General features: G+C 42.2%; 1 protein-coding gene across 1 annotated transcript in view; it reads left to right on the forward strand.

Moving 5' to 3' along the window:
- The first annotated feature begins 37 nt into the window (after window positions 1–37).
- QRSL1 (glutaminyl-tRNA amidotransferase subunit QRSL1) overlaps window positions 38–25,833 on the forward strand; it is a 28,228-nt gene continuing 2,432 nt past the window's right edge. Inside the window, exons 1-10 of the mRNA XM_066613088.1 lie at window positions 38–160; window positions 1,983–2,142; window positions 3,321–3,419; window positions 8,793–8,889; window positions 9,907–10,083; window positions 12,267–12,442; window positions 12,535–12,647; window positions 13,962–14,154; window positions 18,705–18,822; window positions 22,721–22,926. Of these exons, the coding sequence (XP_066469185.1) occupies window positions 137–160; window positions 1,983–2,142; window positions 3,321–3,419; window positions 8,793–8,889; window positions 9,907–10,083; window positions 12,267–12,442; window positions 12,535–12,647; window positions 13,962–14,154; window positions 18,705–18,822; window positions 22,721–22,926 (1,363 nt within the window). The 5' untranslated portion in view covers window positions 38–136. The remainder of the gene's footprint in view (window positions 161–1,982; window positions 2,143–3,320; window positions 3,420–8,792; window positions 8,890–9,906; window positions 10,084–12,266; window positions 12,443–12,534; window positions 12,648–13,961; window positions 14,155–18,704; window positions 18,823–22,720; window positions 22,927–25,833) is intronic.

Below are 25,833 nucleotides of genomic sequence, written 5' to 3' on the forward strand. Positions count from 1 at the left end.
AGGCGGCGTCCTGGGGCCTGGCGGGGCCGACGCCAATCAGACGCGCGGGTGCTCGAGGGCGCCTGCAAGATGGCTGCGCCCGTGCGCTGCTGGCGGTAGGGGCTGCAGGCGCCTCGGGGCCTCGCCGGGCGGGGAGATGCTGCGTGCCTCCCTCCGAGAGGTGATGGGGCCGGGGGGGCTCCGCCTGCGGGCTGCAGCGCGCTCTGCCTCTCCCTCCCAGTCCTGCCCTGCCCAGCGCCTGCCCGTTCCGGTCCCCGTCCGCAGCAGCCAGTCTCAGGCACTCGCTGTCTCCAGTCCCTGCTGGAAGCTGCACGTGGGACAGGATCGGGGCCTCTGCTGAAGCGACACCTGCGTGTGCTGCTGCTCCTTCCGCCCTCCCAGGATCCCGCCCAGCACCAGCACTCACTGCTGGCTGGTTGCACAAAACTAGGCAGGGGGTGGAGGGTGGGATGCTCCTTACCCTCTCACACTCCACCACAACTAGGGACGTCCGCTAAAGTGGATGTGGGGAGAGGCAGGACTGGCAGAACACAATAGTTCTTTTCCCAGCATGTAGTTAGTCTGTGGAACTCCCCGCTACAGGATGCGGTACTGGCAGGCAGCTTATAAGCCTTCAAAAGGGGACTGGACAAACTTCTGGAGGAAAAGTCCCTTGTGGGTTACAAGCCGTGGGCAACCTCCTGGTTTTAGAAGGAGGCTGCCTCAGAATGCCAGGTGCAAGGGAGTGGCAAAAGGATGCCGGCATCATGCTGTCTCAAGAGGCATCTAGTGGGCCACTGTGAGGTACAGGAAGCTGGACCTGATCCAGTGGGGCTCTTATGATTTCTTTGTTTATGCTTCCAGACTCATTCTTATGAAGCTTCTGGTGTGATTTATAATAAAGCAGTTAAATGAACAGCAAAATCCAATAAAATTCTAATGCAGCATATCAGTAAAAACATGATCAGAGGGAGGACTGTGGCTCAGTGGAAGTATACATGCTTTGCATGCAGAAGTTCCCACGTTCAGTTCCTGGCATTTCTAGTTTGGACACTGGAGAGCCACTACCAGTTAGCATGCAGTCCTAACCCACTTTCCAGCAGTGACTTAAGGGTAATGCAGTTCTGAGGTAAGGGAACAAACATTCCCTTACTTTGAGGAGGCCTCCGTGAGTGCCACCCAACTGCAGGATGCAGTACACATTCCGTTGGCACAGCTATGCCAGCATTGGAAAGTTGGTTAGGATTTGGGCCTTAGTGTGTAGATTGGTGATTTTCAATCACTGTGCCATGGCACATTGGTGTGCTGTGAGTGATCTGCAGGTGTACCACAGATGTTTGGGGGAGGATGCGAGCCCCTTCCCCAACAGCAGTGCGGTGTGCCTTGTCAATCGTAAATAAACTGATGGTGTGCCTTGACAATTTTAGCACCTTGTCCGTGTGCTGTGAAAGGAAAAAGATTGGAAATCACTGGGGTAGTTGATACTGACCTAGATGAGCTAATGAACTGTAAGACTGCTTCCTATGATTAAAAAAAGGCAAGAAAAATCTGAATGATGGTTTGGAGAGAGAATGAGATATACCAGATATCTGACTATTAAATTATTTGGATGGAGGAATGATTGATGGAAGAAACCTGTCATTGCTAACTTTTTAAAAGTGATTTCCAAATGAACTTCCCTCAGCAGAGAGTTCCAGAACTGGGACACTACCACCAAGACAACCCAAGATCTTACTACTTCCCACCACGTCTCTGGTCATATAAGTGTAATGAAATTATAGTTATTTAAGAGAGCGATAGTAGGAAATTGGATTTGATGCTTTTTTCCTTGTTACAAGGTATTTAAAGGTGGATCTTGGTATCAGTGGTGAGTCAAATCAGTGGATACAGAATTCCCACCTGTATGTACAAAGTTCAGTTCAAGTAGTTTTTATGTGAAGAAGAGAAAGTACAGTAGTTTGAAGCTCTAATAGACATGTTTTTATTTATTTAAATTGTTTCAGATTTCTGCAGCGCTGAAGGAAGGTCAAGTGAGTCCAACTGAACTTTGTCAAAAGTGTCTCTCCCTAATAAGAGCCACCAGATTTCTCAATGCTTATATTACTGTAGCAGAAGACACAGCATTAAAGCAAGCTGAGACATCTGAGAAAAGATACAGACAAGGTAATTCTGCTGAATGGTGCTCTTTCCTAAAGCATTTTTCTGTGATCCTGACATCTTCTAAGATAGACATTTACTAACACTATGACACTGTCATAGTGACTATGACGACTGTCACTATGACAGTTTTGGACCTTGGTTTTAAACTCACATTTGTTGCTACCAATGTTATCTGCCTGTCAGTGGATGGTCCTACTGTATTTGCTTGATTGTGAGCACTTACGCAGTAGAGCAGAAGTTTTAAGGTTGGACTTTAAGGGACCAGTCCTATACAGCTTTCCAGTGCCAATGCAGCCATGCCTACAGGGTGTGTGCTGCATTTTTCGGGGGGGGGGGGGGGGGAGTCATGGAGGCCTCCTCAAGTTGAGAGAACATTTGTTCCCTTAATTCAGTGCTGCATTGTGGCTGCATCAGCGCTGGAAAGTGAGGCAGGATTGGGCCCTAAGTTCCGCTTCTGAGTGACTAGGATGTTCACTGCTTGAAATACAACATCTGAAATTGGCTTAGGATTTGACTCCCTGAGAGTTTGGGGGGAGTTATTTTTTAAAAATAACTTCTAGTCTTTAAAATTTTAAAAATTGTATTTTTTTGCAGAACGTCTTGCTTAGTTGTAGGATAAGATAATCTTTCATTGCAAATCAGAATTGGGGATTTAAAGCCTATAAAGTCAGAAACTGTACTTCTAATCCTACACTCTGTTGTGAGATGGCAACAGGTCATATAACTGAAAACAAGACTTGTAATGTAACAAGTAGCCATATTCTTTTGTTCTAATACTAGGGGTTGTCCCTCGCTCTGTAGCATCTCTGGTGTATTGGCACTGGAGAAAAGTCACAGTGTGATTTTGTGAGCACTATTTAAGAACTTGTTTTGGGCCAGGCTGCTCACATTCCCACATGTGGTCTCCTAAAGGCTGCCGTGTGTTCATCACTGTCCACTTAGCACATGGCACAAAGTCATGCCTGTGAAAAAGTGCACTAGAGAAGGTTAGAATAATTTTGGCAGGCTCCGTTTCTTCCTTCCATTGTTGTTGCAAATCTGCTTGCCAAGTAGCTCTAGCAAAGATGTAGGAGAAAACTATGTATGAAATATCATTTAAAAGTATTTGACCATTAAATAAAGCTCAAAATATATAGTTTTATGCATCGATTTAAAGTGTCGTTGTACTATCCGTAATATAGGTCAGTCACTGGGAGATTTCGATGGAATTCCTTTTGCTGTGAAAGACAACTTCAGCACAGCCGGTATTCAAACAACATGTGCATCCAACATGCTAAAAGGTAAGTTTTAAGATAAGTCAACCCATTAGCTTTTATTTCAGGTCTATCAAAGAGACAGAAATACTGTTGTACTGACTTAAGACCATGTATGCTTTTGCAGAAAGCTACATTGATGAATGGCTACATTGGTTTATTTGTAAACAGTTGCCTTAATGCACCAAAGTATTTGGGGAAACAGCTATATTGTGACTATGTTGATAGGTTTATCAAGGGCTACAATATTTTCCAAATGAACATTTAATTCATATGCCTTTGGAATATAGGAGCTGTTTCCCCCCTCAGGTATCACCCCTTCCCCAGTTGTTGGAAGACTCTATTGCTCCCTTGACGTATTCAGTGGCTAGTTTTCTGGCCTATATATTACAAAAAACGCCGGACTTTAGTTCTATAAAATCTTCTTTAAAATTTTTGTAGTCACCTTTCTCCATCTAACACCTGTTTCACTGAAAGGATAAGGTTGTCCCTTCTGGCTCCTTTTCTTTCTAGACCCTATTTCTTTCTTTTTTCTCTATTTAGTTTTCCTGAACTAGTCTAGTGGATAATGGTTGTATTGTTCACTTTGTTGTCAGTTGTTTGCTGTAATATTTATAATGCCAATAAAGGTTAACTAACTAACTAACTAACTAACTAACTATAGGAGCTGTATTTTGTTCCTGACTTTGGCTTTCAGGTATGTTTTCTGCTCTTAAACACCAATTATTTTCATTTGCAACAGTAGGCAGGATCTAGCCAGAATTCAGCACTTCTAACAACCCAATCTTGTGGGCTCTGGCCAGCAGCAGAACATGCATTCTGCTGCTGGCCACTGCTGAACTCTCAGTTCTGTGCCTTCCCACCATTGTCACTGGAGCTCCAGCCACCCACAAGAGCAGGTAAGCCACCACAAGAGGCAGGAGGGTGGAACTGGATAGGGAGGCGGCGAGAGGGGGTGGGCTCCAGCAGCAGTGGGGCACCCCAGATCCTATGCTTCATTTTTGCTGTGTTCATGCCCCCTTTCTTGCCTCTTTCTTTTCTCCCCCTTTTTCTCCAGAATTGCTAGTGCAGGTCAAAGGAGATCCATTGCGAGTTGGGAGGCTTACACAGGGGTAAGGAGATTTAAATCTCCTTACTGAAGCGTCCCAATTCCTCCTTCCCCAGTTAGATACAGTGTTTTTGGTGTGACTAAACTAGCGGGGGGGGGGAATTTTAGACTCTTACTAGTCTAGTTAGGAGAAAGGAAAGCACACACTTCATTTCCCCCATTGATTCAAGTGGAAATTATATGCGCTGAGCTTTGGCTAAATTGTGCCATATATAAATGCATGAAACTGGACTGTTTGAAGAAACAAGATTCAACTTTTGTGTCGTTAACTAGGATTTGCCCTGTAGTAGCTTAAAAGACTTGTTTCCTTTTTTGTTTACGAAAGGTTTATAAAACATTATATAGAAGGCATATAGCTGTTTATGTCCCATTGGTAAATTGGGCAGCCCAATTCTACCTAACACCCTGCGTGGCAATGTAACGGCACCAGTGTGGCTTCCATTGCATCACACGGGAATTTTGGCTGCTAGAGGTCTCCTTGGGGTAGGGATACGTTTGTCCCCTTGCTCTGGGGTAAGCCCCAGCAGTTGCTAATTTTCAACTCAAATCGGCACCAGTTCAATTATGGTGCAAGTCTGTGAAGGCAAATCAGGCCTGGGGGGTGGGATTAGGTATGCCCTGCCAATCCCACCCCCACCTGAGCCTGATCTACCCTCTTCCCCACGCCTATCACCGCCGCGTTCCACCCACTCCCTCCCACATTGCACCCACTTTCCTCCCATTCAACACTCTCCCCACCTCCTGCCAACCCCCTGCGCCAGCTTACCTCCTCCAGTGAGAATCCAACATACGTCAGAATGTGGAGCTGGCCACTCAGTGCTTGTGGTAATGGCCAGTCCACATGCATTGGCCTAATCATGTTTGCAGCAGCTGTGAAGAAGATTATGTGTAATCTTGCTGTAGAATTGGGTCATTAACCCTACCTCTGTAATGTTAGGCTGGGCAGGATTCACACTTTCAGGATCTAATTTTGGTTTTTTACTACAAAACCCTAAGGCAGCGGTTCTCAAACTCCCAGGGACGATGAGAACCACTGTAAGTTTGTGACCCTCCGCAGGGCTCCCCAACCTTCAGAAAACAAAAGTGGGGCGATCACACCCCACCTTCTGTTTGCGATAACAAACTGGAAGTGGGGCGCGATCACTTGCAATTTCTAAAGCTCAGGAGCCCTGCGGAGGGTCACACAGGGCTCCCTGCCCCCCCAGGAGGCTGCTGCAGGGACTGATAAGTACATGTCAGACTCTGCACTCCCCCTTAGCAACGAATCCTCAGGATCGCGTTGCTGCCTTTCCCCCACCCCTTAAGGGGGCAGAGTCCAGGGCCCTCAAGCTGGGGCATTGCGACACCCCAGTTTGAGAACCATTGCCCTAAGGTTTAAACCTGCACCCTGGACACAGGTGCAGAATAGTGGGATAGGGGCAAAACCAGATATTGGTTGTACTTCATGAGCCGAACACTGTCATGACAGGTCCAGATCTGTCTTAAGTCACTACAGGTTAATGTAATTTCTGATTCTAATGAAGCTCCCCAATTAGTCAACACAGCTGCTCAAAGAACTATACAGAGGCAGCCAACTAACATACATATTTTACAAATGAGGAATGCTAGGGCTGAGAAAGAGGCAGTTAGCACAACTACAACGTTGTCGTTTTTTTTTCTACTTGCTGCTGTTAAACTATAGGAGTCTAAAACCCTTGCCAAACTCCTGAAAATCACCCACACTCAACAGGCCTGATCTGTATTCTGCTCATTCCTGGCATAATAAATTTAGAACTGTTAGAAGGAACTTAGGATTTGCTAAACTATATTGTGGTATTCTGGGTTTATGCAAACATATTTCCTACTAAATAGTCTGTTATCATAGAGCCATGATTCCAGTCACTGGAGTTAAAAAGTCATATGTAACAGGTAGTTAAAAAAATGTAAATATGCAGAGTGGAAAGAATGAGGTAGAAGAAATATTTTAACAACTATAGACTGGCAATGTGAAACAGATACTGAAACAGTGGCTGCTATCTACAGGTGAAAGGATATGATCTTTTCATTTTACTTAAGCTTCCCCCATCTATTTTTCTCCTTCATCCTCCCTTTGCTTCTTAAACTAAGGGGAATATCTCGGTTAAAAGTCTGCAGATGTTGTAAGGGCAGAACTAGAAGCAGTCAGAAAAATCCAGGCATGTATCTTTTGTGTATGAACATAAGAAGAGCCTTGCTGGATCATGACAATGGCTCCTCTATCTCATAGTATATCTCACGGTGGCCCACCAGGTGCCCCTGGGAGTACACAAGTCAACAAGATACCTGTATCCTTCTGCCACTCCCTTACATCTGACATTAATGCAAGTTTACGGTTAATCATCTCACTGGAACATGGCCAAGGTGTATGTAATGCCATAATAGCATATTTGCAAAGGGTATTCTTGTAGGAAAGAAGTAGCTTTGAAAATGACACTAAAACTGTTGTGTCCTAAACACCATATCCCAAATAAAGTATACCAAACGCCAAATAAAGTATAAATATTGAAAAACATTAAAAGACATAAAACAAACTGGCACAAACAAAATTGTAGGAGATCAAAAGCACCTAAAACACAAATACTCAATAAAATCCACCAATGAAACCAGCAGGCACTAAAAACCACTGTACTGAAATCAAAAGGCATGTTGAAAAGGAAAACATTTTTACACCTCTCTGGAAGACTTCTGTAGAGGGTGCAATTTTCATCCAAAGGGGACAGAATTCTATGAAACAGGTACCACTACCGAGAAGGCCCTATTTCTAATGGCCACCCCTCTGCAATTGACAGCACATCTAAAATGAGAACTTCTCTGATGACTAAGGAGGACAAGGCAAATTATTTGGTAGAAGGCGATCTCTCAAACATGCTGGGTCCAAGCTGTAAAGGCTTTAAAAGGTCAAAACGTTTGACCTTGAAATTGGGTCCAGAAAAGAACTGACAGCCATCTGAGCAGCGATCTGACAGAGTCAAACTGCTGGTCTCCAGTGACAACAAAACCGCATATGGGCTATAAATATATGCACCAACATACAGTCACACATTGCTGTGTTTTTCTGTTTATGCCCATGCGGTGGGGTACAATGTGTATTATGATACATATTGACTTCTACTGTCAAAAAAAATTGGGGGGGGGGGTTCATATGTGAAATACCACAAAACTATCTTAGGTAACTAGTAATTCCTCTTAATAACAAACTTTTTTCTGTTTCTGAACAAAAGTGAATGTAGTACGTAGTGTTAAAACTAAACGTCGGATATATCCTTTAAATGCAAAACATCTAAATGTTGTCATAAGCATATAAGTAAACAGTTCACTTGGAACCCAATCCTAACTTGGCTTTGCATCATCATAGTGGCATGTACAACAGTGTACATGTCTTTATGACATCACAAACAGCATGATTTTAGTGACCATTTCAGAGACCTAACTGTGTCAGTTAAGCAACCCCCCTGGACCCCTTCCTACACTTAGTCTACCTTACAGGCCCCCCTCAGCACTGTCACTCCTTTCATTTCCTTATTCCTAGGGCACCTTGGTAGAGAATGGGGCAGCAGCACCAAGGGAGCCCTGTAAAGCAGAAGTATGGGAATGGGCTTGGAGGGGGTGAAACTAGTTATATTGCAAATCCAGGTAACCCGTAACCCCCACTCCCCATGTGTGCTGGATAACGTGGCCAAACAACACAGACCTGGAATGTGCTGGAATCCCTAGCATGTACACACTGCTGAAACAGAGACACCTGCGTTGGCCTTAGACAGTCCAATTTCATATTGCACTGTTGAATCTGCTCTCTTGTAGGCATAATTCTTCCAGGTGTCACCTCAGCTTCCTCCTCTGGGTTCCCAGGAAGTTGAAACATGTTCTTTTACTTGCCTGCTGAGTTTCCAAATCCAAAGGTCTGAAACTGTTTCAGACCCAGTGGAAATCTACTTTTATTGGCACTGCTTATTTCTTCCTCTAGTCTAGTTGGACAAACTAGCACCCCTTGTTTTGTCAACTCCTAATTAATCAGCACTTTCTAGTTAGAGAGTATTCACTGAGAAAGATCCTTGTACTTCCCAGCAGTTTTTGTCCCCAGCTATTTGTACTTAGACAATCATTCATTATAATATATGTGCTTCTGTTGTCCAGCTCTGTAAATCTCTCTTAATAAGACATCATGCATAGTTAACGTGTTCTAGAAATGCACAATAAACATCTGACTACTGTAGTAAAACACTATTGGGTTAAGGAGATACCTAGTTGTTTCAGCCAGTCTTTTCATGTTTCAGGGTATGTTCCCCCTTACAATGCAACTGTAGTTCAGAAATTGCTGGACCAAGGAGCTGTACTTATTGGAAAAACAAACTTAGATGAATTTGCTATGGGGTAAGTTGAGTTAAATATTTTTGAGCCTTACTATATGATCCCTGCTGTATTACTTCACTTCTGTTTAATTATAGGGTCAATGATATAGGGTCAAAGCACTTTCAAGTGTTCAGATTTATGTAAGGATTACAACATGTAAGGATTACAACCCAATAAAACTTCAGCCCTGTGGCATGTTATGTTATTGCCATACTGGGGGGGGGGGGGGATGGCTGAGAGAGAGTGACTTGCCTAAGGCTACCTGGTGAGTTAATGGTGGTGAGATTTGAGCCAGAGATTTCCTGATCCATCAGTCAGTCTCTTAGTGTCATCTGACAAGCTTGGCTGTCTCATGGTTAATGTGTCATTGATCAAGAGTGCTAGTAATGAGGAAGGGCGAAGAGCTATCCAGCCACAGGAGCCCTACCCTCTGACTATGGAAAATATGACTCAGCTGCCCTCTAACTTCTCAGCAGACATAGGCCACACAATTTCAGGTTTGCCTTCACAATTATAAAGTTTAGAAATGTGTTTTTTTATGAAAGAAAACATCTATGTTCATGATGGCAGTGAATGCTGAACTTCATACGAGATTCTTTACTTGTATGTAATTCCAAAGCATGGTATCCTTAAACATTTACTCAGTTAGGATTCCTAAAGTAACTTGAAAGCTTTGACTAAATATTGAAGCTTGTTGGACACTGAATCAAGTAGATTCAGCATGCACACGTCACACACAATAGGGGCACAGATTTGTAGGGAATGTAGTGACTTTGGAGTTGGGAAGTATCAGAGGTCATAACACTGAAGTTCTCAGACCATGGGTATCTTTCCAAAAATTATAGAAAAATGTTTACTTACTAAAATGTTTACAAATGAATTCCTTGTTTGTTGAAACAGATCAGAGACTAGAGTGACAGCAGATTGACCTTTTGTGGTTCTGCTTTGTGTAAGGTATTTCCAATGTACTTAAGAGAAACAAATAGAATTCTAAATCTATAGCTGAATTATAGCCTCTGCCTTCATTTCTCACTGTAGTGCTGGAAGTACAGATGGGGCATTTGGACCAGTCAGAAACCCCTGGAGTTACTCAAGACAGTACAGAGAAAAGTGTGCGGAAAATTCCAGCACTCAGGTTGAAGATGATGACTGGCTGATAACGGGTGGTAGCTCTGGAGGCAGTGCTGCTGCCGTGTCATCTTTCACATGCTTTGCGTAAGAGATTTCACAGAGTACTTTCTACTTAAAAGCGGCTTAACATTACTTTTTAACTATTGTGTAGTGCCAACAATATTCTAAGTCTGTGGTCTTCAATTTTTTCATGTCATGAACCAAATAAATAAAATAATGAGACTAGGAACCCACTGTTCGACCTGCTCCCTCCTAGGACCCTGTCCACCCTTTCCGTACCCCCGTCGCCACCCACTCCCCTTCTGTTAGGCCTTCCCAGCGCTGTTCATTGCAACCAAATATTCTTATTAGAGAGAGCAGAAAAAGTTACCATATCGCCTGGAACTAGTGAAAGCTATTTTAGCACAATTGCTAAGAACCTGAACAGGACTGGAACACAGTCTCCTGGTACCTGAAAGGGTACACCAGATGCTAACCAACCTCCTGATGCCTCTAGGTGGTTGTCTAATCTAGTAATCTTCCATCTTTTTCATTCCTGTAAGTTGTCTCAACCCCACACGAGGCTTAGCGACCCCACTGGGACCTTTTGGGGTCCTGACCCCAAGAACATTATTCTCAATATTGAATAGAATCCAGATGCAATGTGAACCCTGATTAAGTAGTTGCACTCTATTTTGGATAGTTAGGAGCTATGGAGAGAGATGGGACAGAGCTTGATAAAGAAGTATTGAGGATGCAGTAAAGCCTTCTGACTTGTTTATGTCTGAGGCTGATACAAACTGTGTCTTCTTAAACATTTTTTATAATCTCCATGTGAGCATTTTGTGCTATCTGAAAATAATTTATTGTGGCAATGCAGAGTGGATGGATGTTACAGATATTCTCCTCTCTTTGAGAAGTTTTATGGGATTAGCAAGATATCCAGCAGCTCAGGCCAGTGATAAAACAGAAGGAATTTTGATTCCATAAGATTTACAGCATCTCAACCCTAACAATGAAATATCCTTTTATCCCAGTCTTTATTTGGGTTTCAGCATAAGTCAACACTTCAGACAGAGCAGGATTTTCAGACTATCCTCATTCAGATCCAGGTTTATTCTAAATTACCTAGCTAGACTGCTGGTGAAGATCCCTTTTTTTAAAAAAAGTAAAGAAATGCAGTTTTTTAAAAATAAAAATTGGGCATGATTCGACTTAAGCTAAATTTTCCAGTACAGAGAGCTGAGCAAGTACTTTTAATGCTCCCATTAGAGCGATTAGGCTTCAGAATGCTTAACTTTGGCTAGATCAAGTCCATTGTGTATTATTCTAAAGTTTTATCTTGGCAGAAGTTTTTTATTAAACTAATAAAATTGTATTCTGTAAAGAAAATGGAATGTAGACAGCAGTATAGGCAGAATTCTTTCTAGAGCTTGTTTATTTTAGGCTATATTTGTACCCGAGTTGCTCAGTGTACCAGACTTATGGCTTCCAAGTAGGCTCTCATCTAGGCATTGCTTAGCGTCAGATCCTTCAAAAGTTGGGCCATATCATGTGCCTTAAGAACATTTTCTGAGGTCACCAACTACAGCTCTGAAACACTCTTCTATTTAAACTACCATGACTAGAGGGGGCGGCTTATCTACTCCAGCCATAAAAACACACAAATGCAAAAAGTGCACCTGCTGAATTCCTTCCAAGTTCTTGGTAAACAGATACAAGAAGCCCTTTCCCATTGTGGCATCTTGTGAGCAGGTAGCATGAAATACTGTTTTATGAGTTGCTCCCAGACCAAGTCACTTCCATATGGTTTTTGACTGCAAATGCACCTCTACATTGCAAAGTGGTTGGAAATTTAGGGTTAAATGCTTACCAAAGGACATAGAAAAGCAGGGAGTTGTTTGATGGAGTAATGCATTTCGTGAGAGAGGCATGTAGGAGATACGTTGCCTGCTGTAGTTTACTAAAAGGCACAGTGGGCATTTCTAAATATCATATTTGCTATCATTAACCAACAGTTGATTTTAACCAAGCAGGAATGTTTCTGTGATGATAGAGATGTTTGAATATGGTGTTACTTATTTTACAGAAGCAAGCCCATTGTCTTCATTACCCCATTTCTGCCCAGGTGTACGCATTTGATCCCTGTTGCATATATGCAAGGTTGGGCAGAAATGGCTTAAGACTTAGGCTGTAATCCTATCTTATTGACTGGGAACACACATCTCTATTGGCAGATGTGACATGGAGCTTGATTGTTTTTTGTCTGGTTTTTATTCCAACCACAGGGCATTGGGATCTGACACAGGTGGATCCACCAGAAACCCAGCCTCCCGCTGTGGAGTTGTTGGCTTGAAGCCAACATATGGCCTGGTTTCCCGTCATGGTCTCATTCCACTCGTGAACTCCATGGATGTGCCTGGCATTTTAACCAGATGTGTTGACGATGCAGCCACTGTATTGGGTATAACAATTGTTCATGTCCCCCTGTGCAGTTGACTTAGTTCAATGGTACTGTTTCTTTCCAGGCACTCATAACCTTTTTGCTTATTTCAGGTGTGCTTGGTGGGCATGATCCAAAAGACTCGACCACAGTGCAAGAACCTTTTTATTCATGTCGGCTACCCAGTTTGATAGATATCAAGAATCTTTGCATAGGAATACCAAAGGTAACTTTTAGATAGTTAGGTCAATAGAGAGGAAAGAAAACTTTCAACATCCTGAATAACTTATTCTTTAGCATCAAGTTTAATAAATGTGTAAAATTTTACACTTGTGCCAGATCAGCACCATTGTTGGAATAAATGCATGCTTTGTACAACTTTCCTTCTTTTAGGGTTTCTGTTACCCATCCCCAAAATGGTAGAAACAGGAGGGATCCAATGTCTGTCTGCCAAATATTTTGAAATCTAAGTGAAATTTTTATGTTGACATTGCATTAACTTTTGGAATTACTATTGTAATCATTACATAAGCTCTTTTGCATACATTCCAATACTTATTTTCCTTCTGATGTGAAGCAGGGCAGTTGCTGAGTAGAGAAAAGAATGCAGAAATCCTAGTTGAATCCAAAGCTAGGATCCAGCTTTTCCATGTTGTTTACATGTTGTTTTCATGCGTCCCCAAGGAAAAAGAATTCAGAGTAGCACTTTGGGGATGTGCTATTGGCTTTTCCAAAAAGCTTCAATATTAAACATTTGTTTATTTTGTGGGGAACTGACATCACGTTCTAAATGACTGAACCCAAATCTGTGGCTGTCCATTTTGTCTTTCTCCAGAATGAATAAACTAAAGTAACATAAAATGAAAGGAATAAATTAAAGTACTTTGTATGCTTTTTTAGAAAGAGAAAATGTGTTAATTACAGTAACAATCTGACTGCTCCTTAAAAGGTATGAGTCACTAAACATATAGTCCCTTCTTTTGGACAGTGCCCTGATAAAATAAGAAAAATGGCTAAATTGTTAGTGCATAGTAGCTATATGGGTGCAAGGGAAAGGAAGGCACTTTCCTACTTTAGGACTGAGTTTGCCATGAAGCGACTTGGTGGTTGTGTGGAGCAGCATCCTTGGAGGCGCAGCAAATAGATGGCCCCTCAGCCCACCTGTCGGCCACTCTTGGCAGCCTGCCATTACACTGGGTACTTCAGTCCTCTTTCAGCTTGGGAGAAAATTAACAAGGTTAATTCTTTTCACTCCTGCCATTTCCCCACTTTCTCTGCCAATCAGGTATTGCAGAAAGCTGCTTCAGGGATTTTTGGCAGAGAATTGATGCAAAATGAAACTTAACGTTGCTTTCTCTACATGCCACAGTTCCAGTCAGGATTAGCCCCCACCTTTTTTTCCCTAAAGATGCACTTTTGCTTTTAATATGTCTTAAGCACACAGATGGATATCTAATTTGACCCTTGGATGAGGGCTATAAAATGCATGTCAAGATGTTTGAGCATTAGATTTAATCGCCTTGCTTTTTTCCTCGTCAAGGAATACAACACACCAGAATTGTCTAGTGAAACGTCATCTGTGTGGTCTAAGGCAGCCAACCTCTTTGAGATATCTGGCGCCAAGGTGATTGAAGTGAGTCTGCCCCACACCTGTCACTCCATAGTCTGTTACCATGTGCTCTGTGCAGCAGAAGTGGCATCAAACATGGCCCGATTCGATGGTCTGGAGTATGGTAAGCCTTCTTTCCATCAAATGGTAAAACTTGTGTGAGCTGTTCAAATTCTCTGAATTGCAGTTGACCCCTTCTTTACAGGTGTACCAGTAGTGCCCGAAGATTCTCCTATAACACTGCTTTCTCACATGTCTCCGTTACTAAATTTGGGTTGACACTATTGGTTGTGATATTTATTTTGTTTTTATGCTTTTAATAAATGTTAGCTGCCTTGAACAGCTGTTTTAGGGAGCAGTTAGAATATACATATTTCAAATAAATAAATTGATTTCTTGGCACGATTACATAACTACGTAATAAACACCTTACTAATTAGGACAGATTGGGTATATCTGAGTTTTGATCTAGATTACTGTTTGTTACCTGGGAACTCATAGACCACTCTGTAACTATTTCGACAAGCCTCTGGTTTTGTTCCCGTCTTTGCACTGTACCTGCCTAGACCTGCTTTCAGCAGTTGATCCAGCAAAGCCAAATCCTAGCCTTGGTGCATCCTAGCCTAATCTTTAGTTTCCTGATGTTTTGGATTATCAGCAGGAAAGGTGGATTAAGGATTGTGGGAGTGAGCGATTAGCATGCTCCTTCTAGGAGAGGTTGGGTAGAAAAACAGACTGCAGGTTTCTTCTTGTTCCAAGGACTGTTGAAGGTTGATTGGTTTATACAGTTGCATATTATACGGAAAATTATGGTTTTCTGAAGATGGCAGGCAAACAATATCTCCACCCAAAAGTAATAAGAAAGGAAACAACTGTGACAGTGGCCAGGGACTAACTTTTGGAGACCTGAATAACCTTCCACCAGCAATTCAAAAAGAGGAATGATTTCTTACAAAATTGGTGAAGCTCTGCTGGTCTACATCTGGCAATTGTCCGAACTCTAGTAATCAGTAATGTAAACAAGCCTGCTTTCAGAACAAAAACCAAGTATGGGGTTGTTTTATTTTTAAGTGCCTTCCCTCAGAAGAATCGGCATCTTAAGAACATCATTCAGAGAATCGCAAAACAAAGCATGTAAGTGACCATCTGAAACAAATGGCAGAAAAATGATATTGGTGCCCTCCTCAGTTTTAATCCTGAACCAATGTATGTGGTGTACCTTTTAATTACAGGGAGATTAAGTCTCAACCAAAACCTTCCTAGTGCTAGTCTCTCATTGACGTCAGTGAGTTCTGTTGGTGGATGAGGTTCCTTTAATAGTAATTCAGAATGTTTTTGTTATGTGAGAAATGTTGTTTCAACTGTGTCCTTTTGAAGAGTGTGCTCTGTGGCACAAAATACATGCATTGTTCAGCTCAATTGTTAGCATGACACGAGGTCAGCTGATGCAGGAACACAATGTTGTTGGACTTTTCTCTGCACTTTCTGATCCAAGGCAGCAACTCCTGCTTGGTTATTGCTCTTTCCCAGTGCGCGTTTTTTCAGTGCCAAGTCAGTTGAAATATTGTAATTCAACACCTTGACTCCCAGATTCCAACCTACTCCCTTACAATATCTTGGAGTGACTTTGGACTGGACTCTCTCTTATAAGTCACACCTCGAGAACACGGCCACAAAAATCAATACTAGGAACATACTCCAGAAATTAACAGGAACAAGATGGGGAGCTTCAGCCGCCACTCTCAGAACATCAGCATTAGGATTGATCTACTCCGCAACAGAACACTGTGCTCCAGTATGGCTCAACAGCTGTCATACTAGCAAGATTGATGCCAGATTAATTGAAACCATGAGGGTCGTAAGCGGCTATCTGTAAGACCCACTCCTGTCTGTTGGCTCCCCGTTTTGAGCCACATAGCACCACCAACCTTACGGAGATAAGAGGCTTTAGTGAAAGAATATAGAAAAATCACCAACAACCCACTTTTACTAGTACATGCTGATCTTCCTCATCTATCAATCGGTAGGCTTAAATCCAGGAAGCCTTCTCTAGCACTAGCACAACAACTGCACAACAATTTTAACATCAGTGCCCAATGGAAAGCTAAATGGGCAGTCAAACGTCCAGAAACAGGTAGTTATATAGACGGTCCTACACTTAAGGTGCCAGGTTTCGACTTACATCACCAGCACTGGAAAACTTTGAACAGGATCCAAGCCCTACATGGTGTTAGTCAGGACTCAGTGTTTAAACGGGGGCTAGTACCTACCCACAGTGTGATTGCGGGTTCTCCCACCAAACCATATACCACATTGTGTCTGGCTGCAAACTGAAGGCATATACTGGCCCATGGTCTGACTTTTTCAATGAAGGCAACTCTGTCCTTGAATGGCTGGACGAACTGGACATTGACATTTGATCTAGTCTTATTGATATATAAGTCCATGTATTATATGCCGTACACTAAATAAAATAAATAAATATTGGGGAAAAATACATAAAGAGCCAAGATCAATAAGTCTTGCCCCTAATAATAAGGTTATTATTAATTAAAAATATTTGTGTCAAAATATAAAACTGTGTGCGAGTAGACCAGTACGCATCATATTTTTGCATACCATGCTCTATAGCTGTAGGCATTCCTCGCAGGTGCTTTCATAATGATCCCACTAGTCTTCCTAATCCCACTGGCAGATCTCGTGAGGGTAACATAGTGCCTGCAAAGCCCTTGTGTATAAGTGTATGTATGCTCTTGTTTTTAATGGTTAGATATTTCTCAAGTAATCTCATGTTAAGACTAGACCACTTTGGGAGTAAAGACAGGGCCAAAATGAATTAAATAGATATGCCATGGTAGCACCAGCACTTTGGAGACCTCATTTTAGGGTGTCATTTGAAGGTACATGATACAGTCACCTTCCTGAACGTAAGCAAGCTTGGGTCTAGTTAGAGCCTGAATGGGGGAAATCGCCTGGGAACACCATGTATTCTGCATTGACTTTCATGATGGAACAAAATTGCAATATGCATTAAATAAATATATGAAGTAATATTAGAATAACAGTTCTGTCCTATGGTTTCCCCCACCATAGCATTCAGCCATGCCAAAACAGGCTGTATTGTATGCTGTAGTCGGGAGGAGGGGCGCTTGGGAGGTGTAACGGAAAATGTTTTCCTCTACCTTCTCATATGCCTCCCAATCGCCAGTGATTTTCCTTGGCCCTGTTCCAGCTCTTTAGCTGGTGGAAGTCCAAGGAGAGAAAGGAGGGGATAGCATCTGGCTCAAGTAATCTGTGTCAGGTGATGCCTCCTCCCGTCATCAACACACCTGCTGCCCTCCCCCCATTCTACCCCATTATGCTCTCCGTGTTCTGCCCAATCCACTGACTTGCCTCCATCAGCAGGCGTCTTCATCTCGCCATCATGCAGGGCCTCCGGGTTGTCTCTGGCTGTGGTCCAGAAGCACACAGGTATGTGCACTTCCGGATCACTGTTTGCAATGACCAGAAAGCACATTCCACTACTGCAACACTAGTTCTGGCAACAGAGGACAGGTTTGGGCCCAAAATATAGCTGCAGTATACACAGGCAGCGAGGAAGTTGAAAATTAGCATTTCATCCTACAGGCTATAAACAATGTAAAGAAGTAAATATCCTTATTTGCCTTATCTAGATTCTGCTTCATCTAATCTACAAATGTTTTTGAAGGATATATGCTCTTTTAAATTTGCGTATCTCTTCACAGCATTTCCTTCTTCCTCTGTTCATTGGCAGCATCATACACAGGTTTTTCCCCCCCTTGTGTTAGTCATACATCATGTTTCCAATCCTTGAAATAATTGATAAGTTTAGAAGCTTGCTAAAATCCGTTGCAACTTCAGTGTGCTATTTTACTAGGAGCAAGACAGATTCTTGTGTAGCCAGTATTTAAAATACATTGTAAATTCACCACCAGATTGTCTGAATTAGGACTGATCCAAAACAGCCCCTCCCCAAATCTGTGTTAGCAACTGTTGAAAGGGTCCCCACTTTAGCAACGGTGGTGGTGGCTGCAAACCAGGGTGCAGTGTTCATTCATCTTGCTGGTGTAGGGCTCTGGAGATGAAGCCACAAGCAGGGAGGCATCTGCATTATCTGTGTGTTAGACAGGCAATGGTAGGAAAAGAAGCCACAGTTTTCTCCTGCCTCTGAGGTATTCAAACACAGTTGCATTTCCTCCACCCAGAGCGGGCTAATGCTATACAGACACCAGTGCCCTCCCTCTGAAATGGCCTCATTTGCCCTCAATGCCAAATCTGTTTGGAAATTTAGTTATGTGATATCAACAGTTCCCTGTTAGGCCCAGTGATAATTTGAGGAAAAAGGAGTTGGAAGAAATACTGAGAAAACTGACACTGAAACAATTGCTACTGGAGATAACCAATGGTATGTGTCTGGAAGGCTTCGGGGGAGCATTTGACACAGCCCTAGTCTGAATAGCTACCTTAAATTATCTGTATGGAATGTTTAGACTAAATAAGATGCCTGGTCTTAAGATGTATGCAATAGCAGGATGTAAATATCTGATATACTTTTCAGTTACTCAGGAGAGTAACATCTATTGTTTATTCATGACGTAAGTTTGAATTGTTTTTAAGCTGTATCTCCAAATCACGGATGACTTTTAATCTTAGGACATCGCAGCAGTGCTGACCAGTCCACCGAAACCTTGTATGCAGCAACACGCCGGGAAGGCTTTAATGATGTCGTAAGGGGAAGAATTCTGTCAGGGAACTACTTCTTGCTAAAACAGTAAGTTCAGCACATTTTAAAGCTCAAATATACAAAGCCAGCGTTTTATTTGTTGTGCAGTTAAGGGTGAAATTACTCATGCTGGACAGATTTTTCCACCTAGTTAAGGCAATATTATTATTGCTGATACTGCTACAGCTGTAATATACAGCAAAACACTATTTTGTAAAATTCTATATAATCTAATAAGTGAATCTCTCTCAGCCAGGAGCTTATTTTATTTTTGCTTGTAACAGCTCCAGTATGTACGTAGGTTTGTGTGGACATGTAAAGAGCAAGACGTGTCTTTCTGATAGATGTTATGATTCAGCAGCTTGTCATGTTTCATTTGGGCCTAACAAACTTGGGGTCAGACCTCAGCTATGTTGCCCTTTGCAGCTCCATCTGAATGGCTAAATGAAAAGGATCCAGCTGGTCATTTAATTAAATAGTGCTGCCTCGAGAGTGGCTGTTTTATACCTAAAACATGAGCCCTAGCCAGTTGAGGTAAAGGGGCTGAGCAGGGATGGGGGAAGGAATCTGTACAGTGGGCTGCCAAAGTCCTGAAAAGCAAGCAAATGGTACTTCTTTCCAGATCAGAAAATGTTCTGGATGTTTCATAAAGCCATGGGGTGACAGCAAAGCAGGCTTTATAAAAAGCATACACAGTTCTGATCACCCCATTTAGTTGTGCCATTCTGATTAAATTAATAGTGGTGAGACCTAGGTTCAAATTTCTGCTTGGCCATAACCTCACTGAGTGGCTCTAGGCTGATCATCGCCCACATGGTTGTTGCAATGATAAAACAGACTTGTCCAATGCATACTGGGGTTGAGATCTTCAAAGGAAGGGAGTGATGCACCCAGGGTACATATAGTGCACTACAATGCTGGTGAGGTTAGGGGCCTTTTGGACCAGAATAAGTGGCCAAGAAAGAATTTGTTTTTCTGATGTTGTTCTTATTTCGCATTCATTGTTTGTTGTCATTGTGGCCTTGGGTATGTTTTGGTAGAAAGGTAGCCTATACATTTTATAGTATATAGATTCCAGTTCAAGACAAGGTACCCAAAGAATGCTTGGATGCGGGGTGGAAGGTCACAGTCATAACTAGCCCCTCTCCCCACTGCCTTGCAGCCTGCATCAGAGTGTCAGGCTGCTCCAACCCTCCCTTAGAAGCCTGTAAGAAAAGGGAGGCCACTTTTTGGGGCAGCCTGATGCCATTACTAAATTGCATTGTAACAGGAAAGTACTTCTTTCCTCAAATATTTAAACCCTGTTCAACCTTTCCATTGTTAGTTATCTTTAGGATGGTGTGTATCAGTTGCTGTTCTAGCTTAACATTGCAACACTTCTGTGACTATTGCACATACACTGAAACAAATGCAGAGGATCATACAAGCTACTAATCTAAATAACTCTGTGTCTCTGTGCACACTTAACTTGAAACTCAGTGAAACTTCTGATTAAATGCGAAGTGGATTGAGGTGTAGATAATCAAACTTCCTTTCAGATTAAGCAGTTTCATCATCTAGCCCAGGGCTGTCTAAACTTTTTGGCAGGAGGGCCACAATCATCTCTCTGACACTGTGTTGGGGGCCAGGAACAAAGTATTAATTTACATTTCAAATTTGAATAAATTTGCATAAATGACTATATTAGAGATGGAACTTATATGAATGAATGAATGTCTTGCAATAGCTCAAGGCCTATATAAGGCCTTGCATAAAGCAAGGCAGGCCTTTCCTTCGCTGCCACTGCTGCTTCAGATATGAAACAGCAAGTAGTGGAGGGAAGCCTTGTCCCGTAGCTCACACAAACGGTTGAACAGTCGCCCTCAGGCTGAGAACAGTTGCGTCGGGCAGCACTGGCTCCAGCAAGTCTTTGGAGGGCCAGAGGCTCGTTTGAGACTGGGGTCTCCCCATGGGCCAGATTGGGAGTCCCCAAGGGCCGCAAATGGCCCCTGGGCCAGGGTTTGGGCACCCCGATCTAGCCTATGAGATATGGCAGTGAAATCTAAATGAAGCCCGATATGATCTGTGTGATCACCAATATCACATAGTTTGACCTACTTGATGATGCTATAATTGATCTAAAGCAGCAGTTCTCACACATTTAGCACTAGAACCCACTTTTTAGAATGATAATATATCAGGACTCACTGGAAGTGATGTAATGACTGGAAGTGACATCATCAAGCAGGAAAGTTTTTAACAATCCTAGGCTGCAATCCTACCCCCACTTACCCAGGAGTAAGTCCCACTTACTCTCATTTTTAAAAGAATATACCTAGTAGCTTGTTAAAAGTACAGGTCTGTAACATTTCCCCAGATGCAGTCACATACCATGGTAGCATCAAGTCTAATATATTAAAAATAAAATATTGAAATGAATGTGGACCCATCTGAAATTGGCTCATGGCCCACAGTTTGAGAAACACTGACCTAGAGGATGTTGCTATAATTGAAAGTGGGAGAAAAGAGTTTTATTTTTTCATGAATTTTGGTGTTTTCCAAAGGTTAGAAGTGCAGAAAGCAGTGTTATAATGTTCAAAAATATTAAATTTTGAATAAACACAAGTAAGTATAAATTATAATCACTTTTAAAGTATGCTGGGTAGATGATATAGGTGGTATAGTGTCAGCAGATGAAGCCACAGTCATTACCTATGCAGTCCAGCTATTCAGTAATAAATAAAAACCAGATTTTTTTTTGCAGTTTTGTTTTTTAAACAAAAATGAGAAGTTCAGAAAGTGGTGTATTTATTTTATTTTCACAGTTTTTTCCCACCTTTAGACATATTTAAAAACTTTCCAAAAGGCTAGGATCTGCAAGATGTCCTGGATGATTGTTGATAGGCAGGTAGGGGTGATAACTTTTCAGGCTAGCCCATTTAATCCAGAAGATGAGAGGTTGGGTGAGGGCTGTAGCTCGATGGCAGAGTACATGCTTTGCATTCAGAAAGTTCAATTCTGCAGGTTCAATTCTGCAGGTAGGACTGGAAGAGAACCTTCCTGAAAAGCCACTGCCATTCAGGTAGACGATACCAAGCTAGCTGGGTCAATGGTTTGACACAGGATAAGGCAACAGTGTGTTGCCGTATCTGATGTGCTCCCTGGGTGTGCTATCTGGTGTGCTCCCTGGGGCATTTGGTGGTCCACTGTGAGATTCAGGAAGCTGGACTAGATGGACCTATGGCCTGATCCAGTGGGGCTGTTCTTATGTAACAGAAGCAGAGCACAAGTGGCAGTATATAGCCAGTCAAGACACCCACAGCTAGATGCTGACATAAGTCCATCACTGCACTGCCCATGTTCAGTTAGGTTTTACCATGTATTTTGTATCTGTGATTTGAAGAGACACTTGGCCAACAGTCTGAGGCTAAGAGGCAAAGAAGGAAGGCCCATAGCCAGGGGGACAGGCCAGGGACAGACTGCACTTGCTCCCAGTGTGGAAGGGATTGTCACTCCTGAATCGCCTTTTCAGCCACACTAGACGCTGTTCCAGAACCACCTTTCAGAGCGCGATACCATAGTCTTTCGAGACTGAAGGTTGCCAACTAGCATTTATATCTGTGGTATAATTAAATCCTCATTATCATTGGCAGGCTTAGATGATGGTACTACCTATAGAAAAGGCTTGCCCTTGGATAACTGAAACCATAAAGATGGTAAATGTTCCATGTCTCCACCCCTCTGCTAGTAAACAGATTAGCTCTCTAAGAGTGACGCATCGGAGGTGAATTGTCAGCTCTGTTGAAACTTTGTGGCCAGTGTTACAATGCTTTGACTCACTTTAACAATCAATTCAGGAAGATTAATGTTTTATTGCAGTGAATACCTAGCCCTGCTTGTCTACAGGAATAGAAGAATGACCTGATCTAGTGTTTCTCACTCTCACAGAACATTTTTTTCTCTTTAGGAACTATGAGAATTATTTCATCAAAGCCCAAAAAGTGAGAAGGCTCATTGCCACTGATTTTGCAAAACTCTTCAATTCTGGTATTGATGTTTTGCTCACCCCAACTACTCTGAGTCCTGCTGTGCCATATGTGGAGTTCATCAAAGAAGACAACCGAACCCGCAGCACCCAGGATGACATTTTCACTCAGGCTGCTAACATGGCTGGTAAGAGAATCTGTGTAATGCTATTGCAACACTTTGTTTTCCTTTCCTGTAACCATTTGGGTGGGTCACTTCCAGCCAACCATCTCTTTTGTGCAACACCATTGTAACCTTCCAAGCAGCAAAAAAAAGCCTCTGATCCATTTAAAAAACACACTTATCCTGATTTGATCTAACACTGATCTAGACCAATTCATTCTAGAGCACTGGTTCCCAGCCTGTGGTCCGGGGACAGTCTGCAAGACCTTGAGAAGTTGTCCACGAGGTCTCAGGAAAAAAAAATCACTTTTGATCACTTCTCTGAGCAAGCAGTTCCCCATGGACCACCAGAGAGGGTGGAGAATTTACTGCCTGCAGCTACTACTGGCAGCAAAAGTAGCAAACCACAAATCTTCTCTATAAATAATAAATCTTTTCTAATTACAGGCAGCTCATGCTATCTGTGGGTTAGGTGCCAGCAGATTTCTTCATCTGTGGGTCCCAGAACCCACGGTGTGGGCCAACCTGGAGCCTCCATAGGTGAAGGCGCTGTGCTCCTCTCGCCTACAGAAGCTCTTCTGAAGCCTGCAAAGGTCTCTGCAAACTTCAGAAGAGCCTCCAGACTGAATAGAGCTCCAGTTGGGTTTGGGAGGGGAACCACAGGTTTTGAATACCAGTGGTTTTCGTTAACTGTGGGAGTTCCAGGAATGGAGCCCCCGTGGATACTGGGGGCTGCCTGTATTACAAATTTAAATGTATTTGTTGTTCATGGGGTGGGAGGTTGCCTTGTGGTCCATGACAATTCCAATTTTTGCCTCCGTGGTCCTCGATCTCCTAAAGGTTGGGAATCACTGTTCTAGAGATACTTTTATCTATTGAATCTAGAACATCCACTGTCTGATTGGTACATTTACCCCTCACTGTATAGTGTTATGGATCTTGGATCTGACTGATACATTTACCCCTCACTGTACAGTGTTATGGATCTTGGGTAACTTGTAGTGAAACTCCATGGAAAGAATTGTCTTTTGCTCCTCTTGGGAGTCATCCATTTTTCCTGAATGTTGTTTTAACATGTGTTCTCCAGATAGTTAATGCAAATAGCATTGTAATTGACAGTTGGTGACAAAGTATAAGACAGTATATCTCAAATGCTTGCCAAAGCGGTGAAAAATTTCCCTGCAGTCTATTTAAAATAGGATGAATGTTTACACTGAAATATACATTTTCATGCTTGGATGAAAATCAGCTACAGTACATTGAACATAGGAATTCACCTTTAGATTTTGAAAATCTGAACTCTGATCACAGTTTAGACCCAATCTCATTTGGTAGGTTTGACAAGTACATGTGTTTCAGTGCCTGATAAACATAGTGATAGCCAAACAGGTATACTCTGAGGATAAATCAAGATTCAGAATGTAGTTAATGCAGTCAGGATAGGAGAGACTAGGCAGAACCTTCACGTCTTACACAAGGGTTGCATTCCAGAGTCCAGTAAAGCTAAAATTGTGTATATTCAGAATTACCTTGAAAATCGCTTACATGGAAAAAAGGTACTATCTCTTTAAAAATTACAAGACACAGGTGCAAACCAACTGACCAAGAGAATAGGAGCTTCATTCTCTGATCTCAGGCTCATTTTCAGGCACGTATTTAGTAAATGGAATTGCCTTCACTGTTTTTTTTTCCCCTCTCTCTGAGTGAGCGTGTGAGTTTGCAAAGTGCATATAGTTTAATCCACTCAAGGCAACTCTGTTTTAGACCAACCATTCTCAGTCTTTTTCATCTCACAGCACATTGACAAGGTGTTAAAATTGTCAAGGCACACCAGGGCCATGTTGGGGGGGGGGTATATCGTACCTGGAATGGGTTCAGAAAGGGGGTCCAGAAGCCAAAGGAGGGAAGCCAAAAAAAATCTGTCTGCTCTCAGAATGTTTGCATATATTGGGTGAGGACTAGCATTCACGTTTTGTTTAAGCCTACATAGTTTTATATATTTTAATTTGTGGAAATTATGATCCAGTGAAGGGAAGGGGATCAAAAGAAACTTTGTACTCCCAAAGAGGCCCAAATTAGGGACCTTGATAAAATTCCTCTCAGAGCCTCTGAGGCCCACTACCAGTTCCCCCCCCCCCACACACACAATTTAGTTAGGCACACCAATCTGCCATACTGTGGCCCTACTAATCCCATGGCACACCTATGGCTCATTAATGGCACAATGGTTGAAAATCACTGTCTTAGACAAAGGGCAACTGTACATCAAATCTCTTTCTCTCAAGAGAGATAGGATGGCTAGCTAGCTAGCACTATCTAGAACTTTTGCCTTAGGTTTTATCACGTTACTAACAAATTATGTAGAATGTAGACTACTTTATTGTCATTGTACAACAAAATTTTAATACACTCCAAAACATGGACATAAAACATTTATACAACAATCAAAACAATCATAACACAATCAGATCCATCCCACATTCAATAAGTATCTCAGAAATAAAATACTCCTATTTCACTCAAGATGTAATAAATAGATAATAAAACCCAGTAAAACATTTGAAGATGCTGTGTTATCATATTCCTAATGATTTTTAAGTTCATTGTTCAATATGATTATAGCTCTAGTATAAAAACTATTCATAAATCGTGTGGTAAGTGTCCCGATAGATCTATATCATTTGCCAAAAGGCAACAATTCAAAAAAGTTATAAGCTGGATGAGAATGATCTTTAAGAATACTATGACTTCTGCAAACAGCGGGATATAAAGATGTCATCCAGGACTGGTAGCTGGGTCTTAATAATGGTCTGTGCAATCTTTATAATTCTCTGCAATGCTCTTTCATTCATTGCAGAGCTACTCCCATACCACACCAGAATGCCGTATGTCAGAACACTTTCCAAAGTGCTATGATAATAAGATACACGC

This window comes from Tiliqua scincoides, chromosome 1 (assembly GCF_035046505.1).
Source record: "Tiliqua scincoides isolate rTilSci1 chromosome 1, rTilSci1.hap2, whole genome shotgun sequence".
NCBI classification, from domain to species: Eukaryota; Metazoa; Chordata; class Lepidosauria; order Squamata; family Scincidae; genus Tiliqua; species Tiliqua scincoides.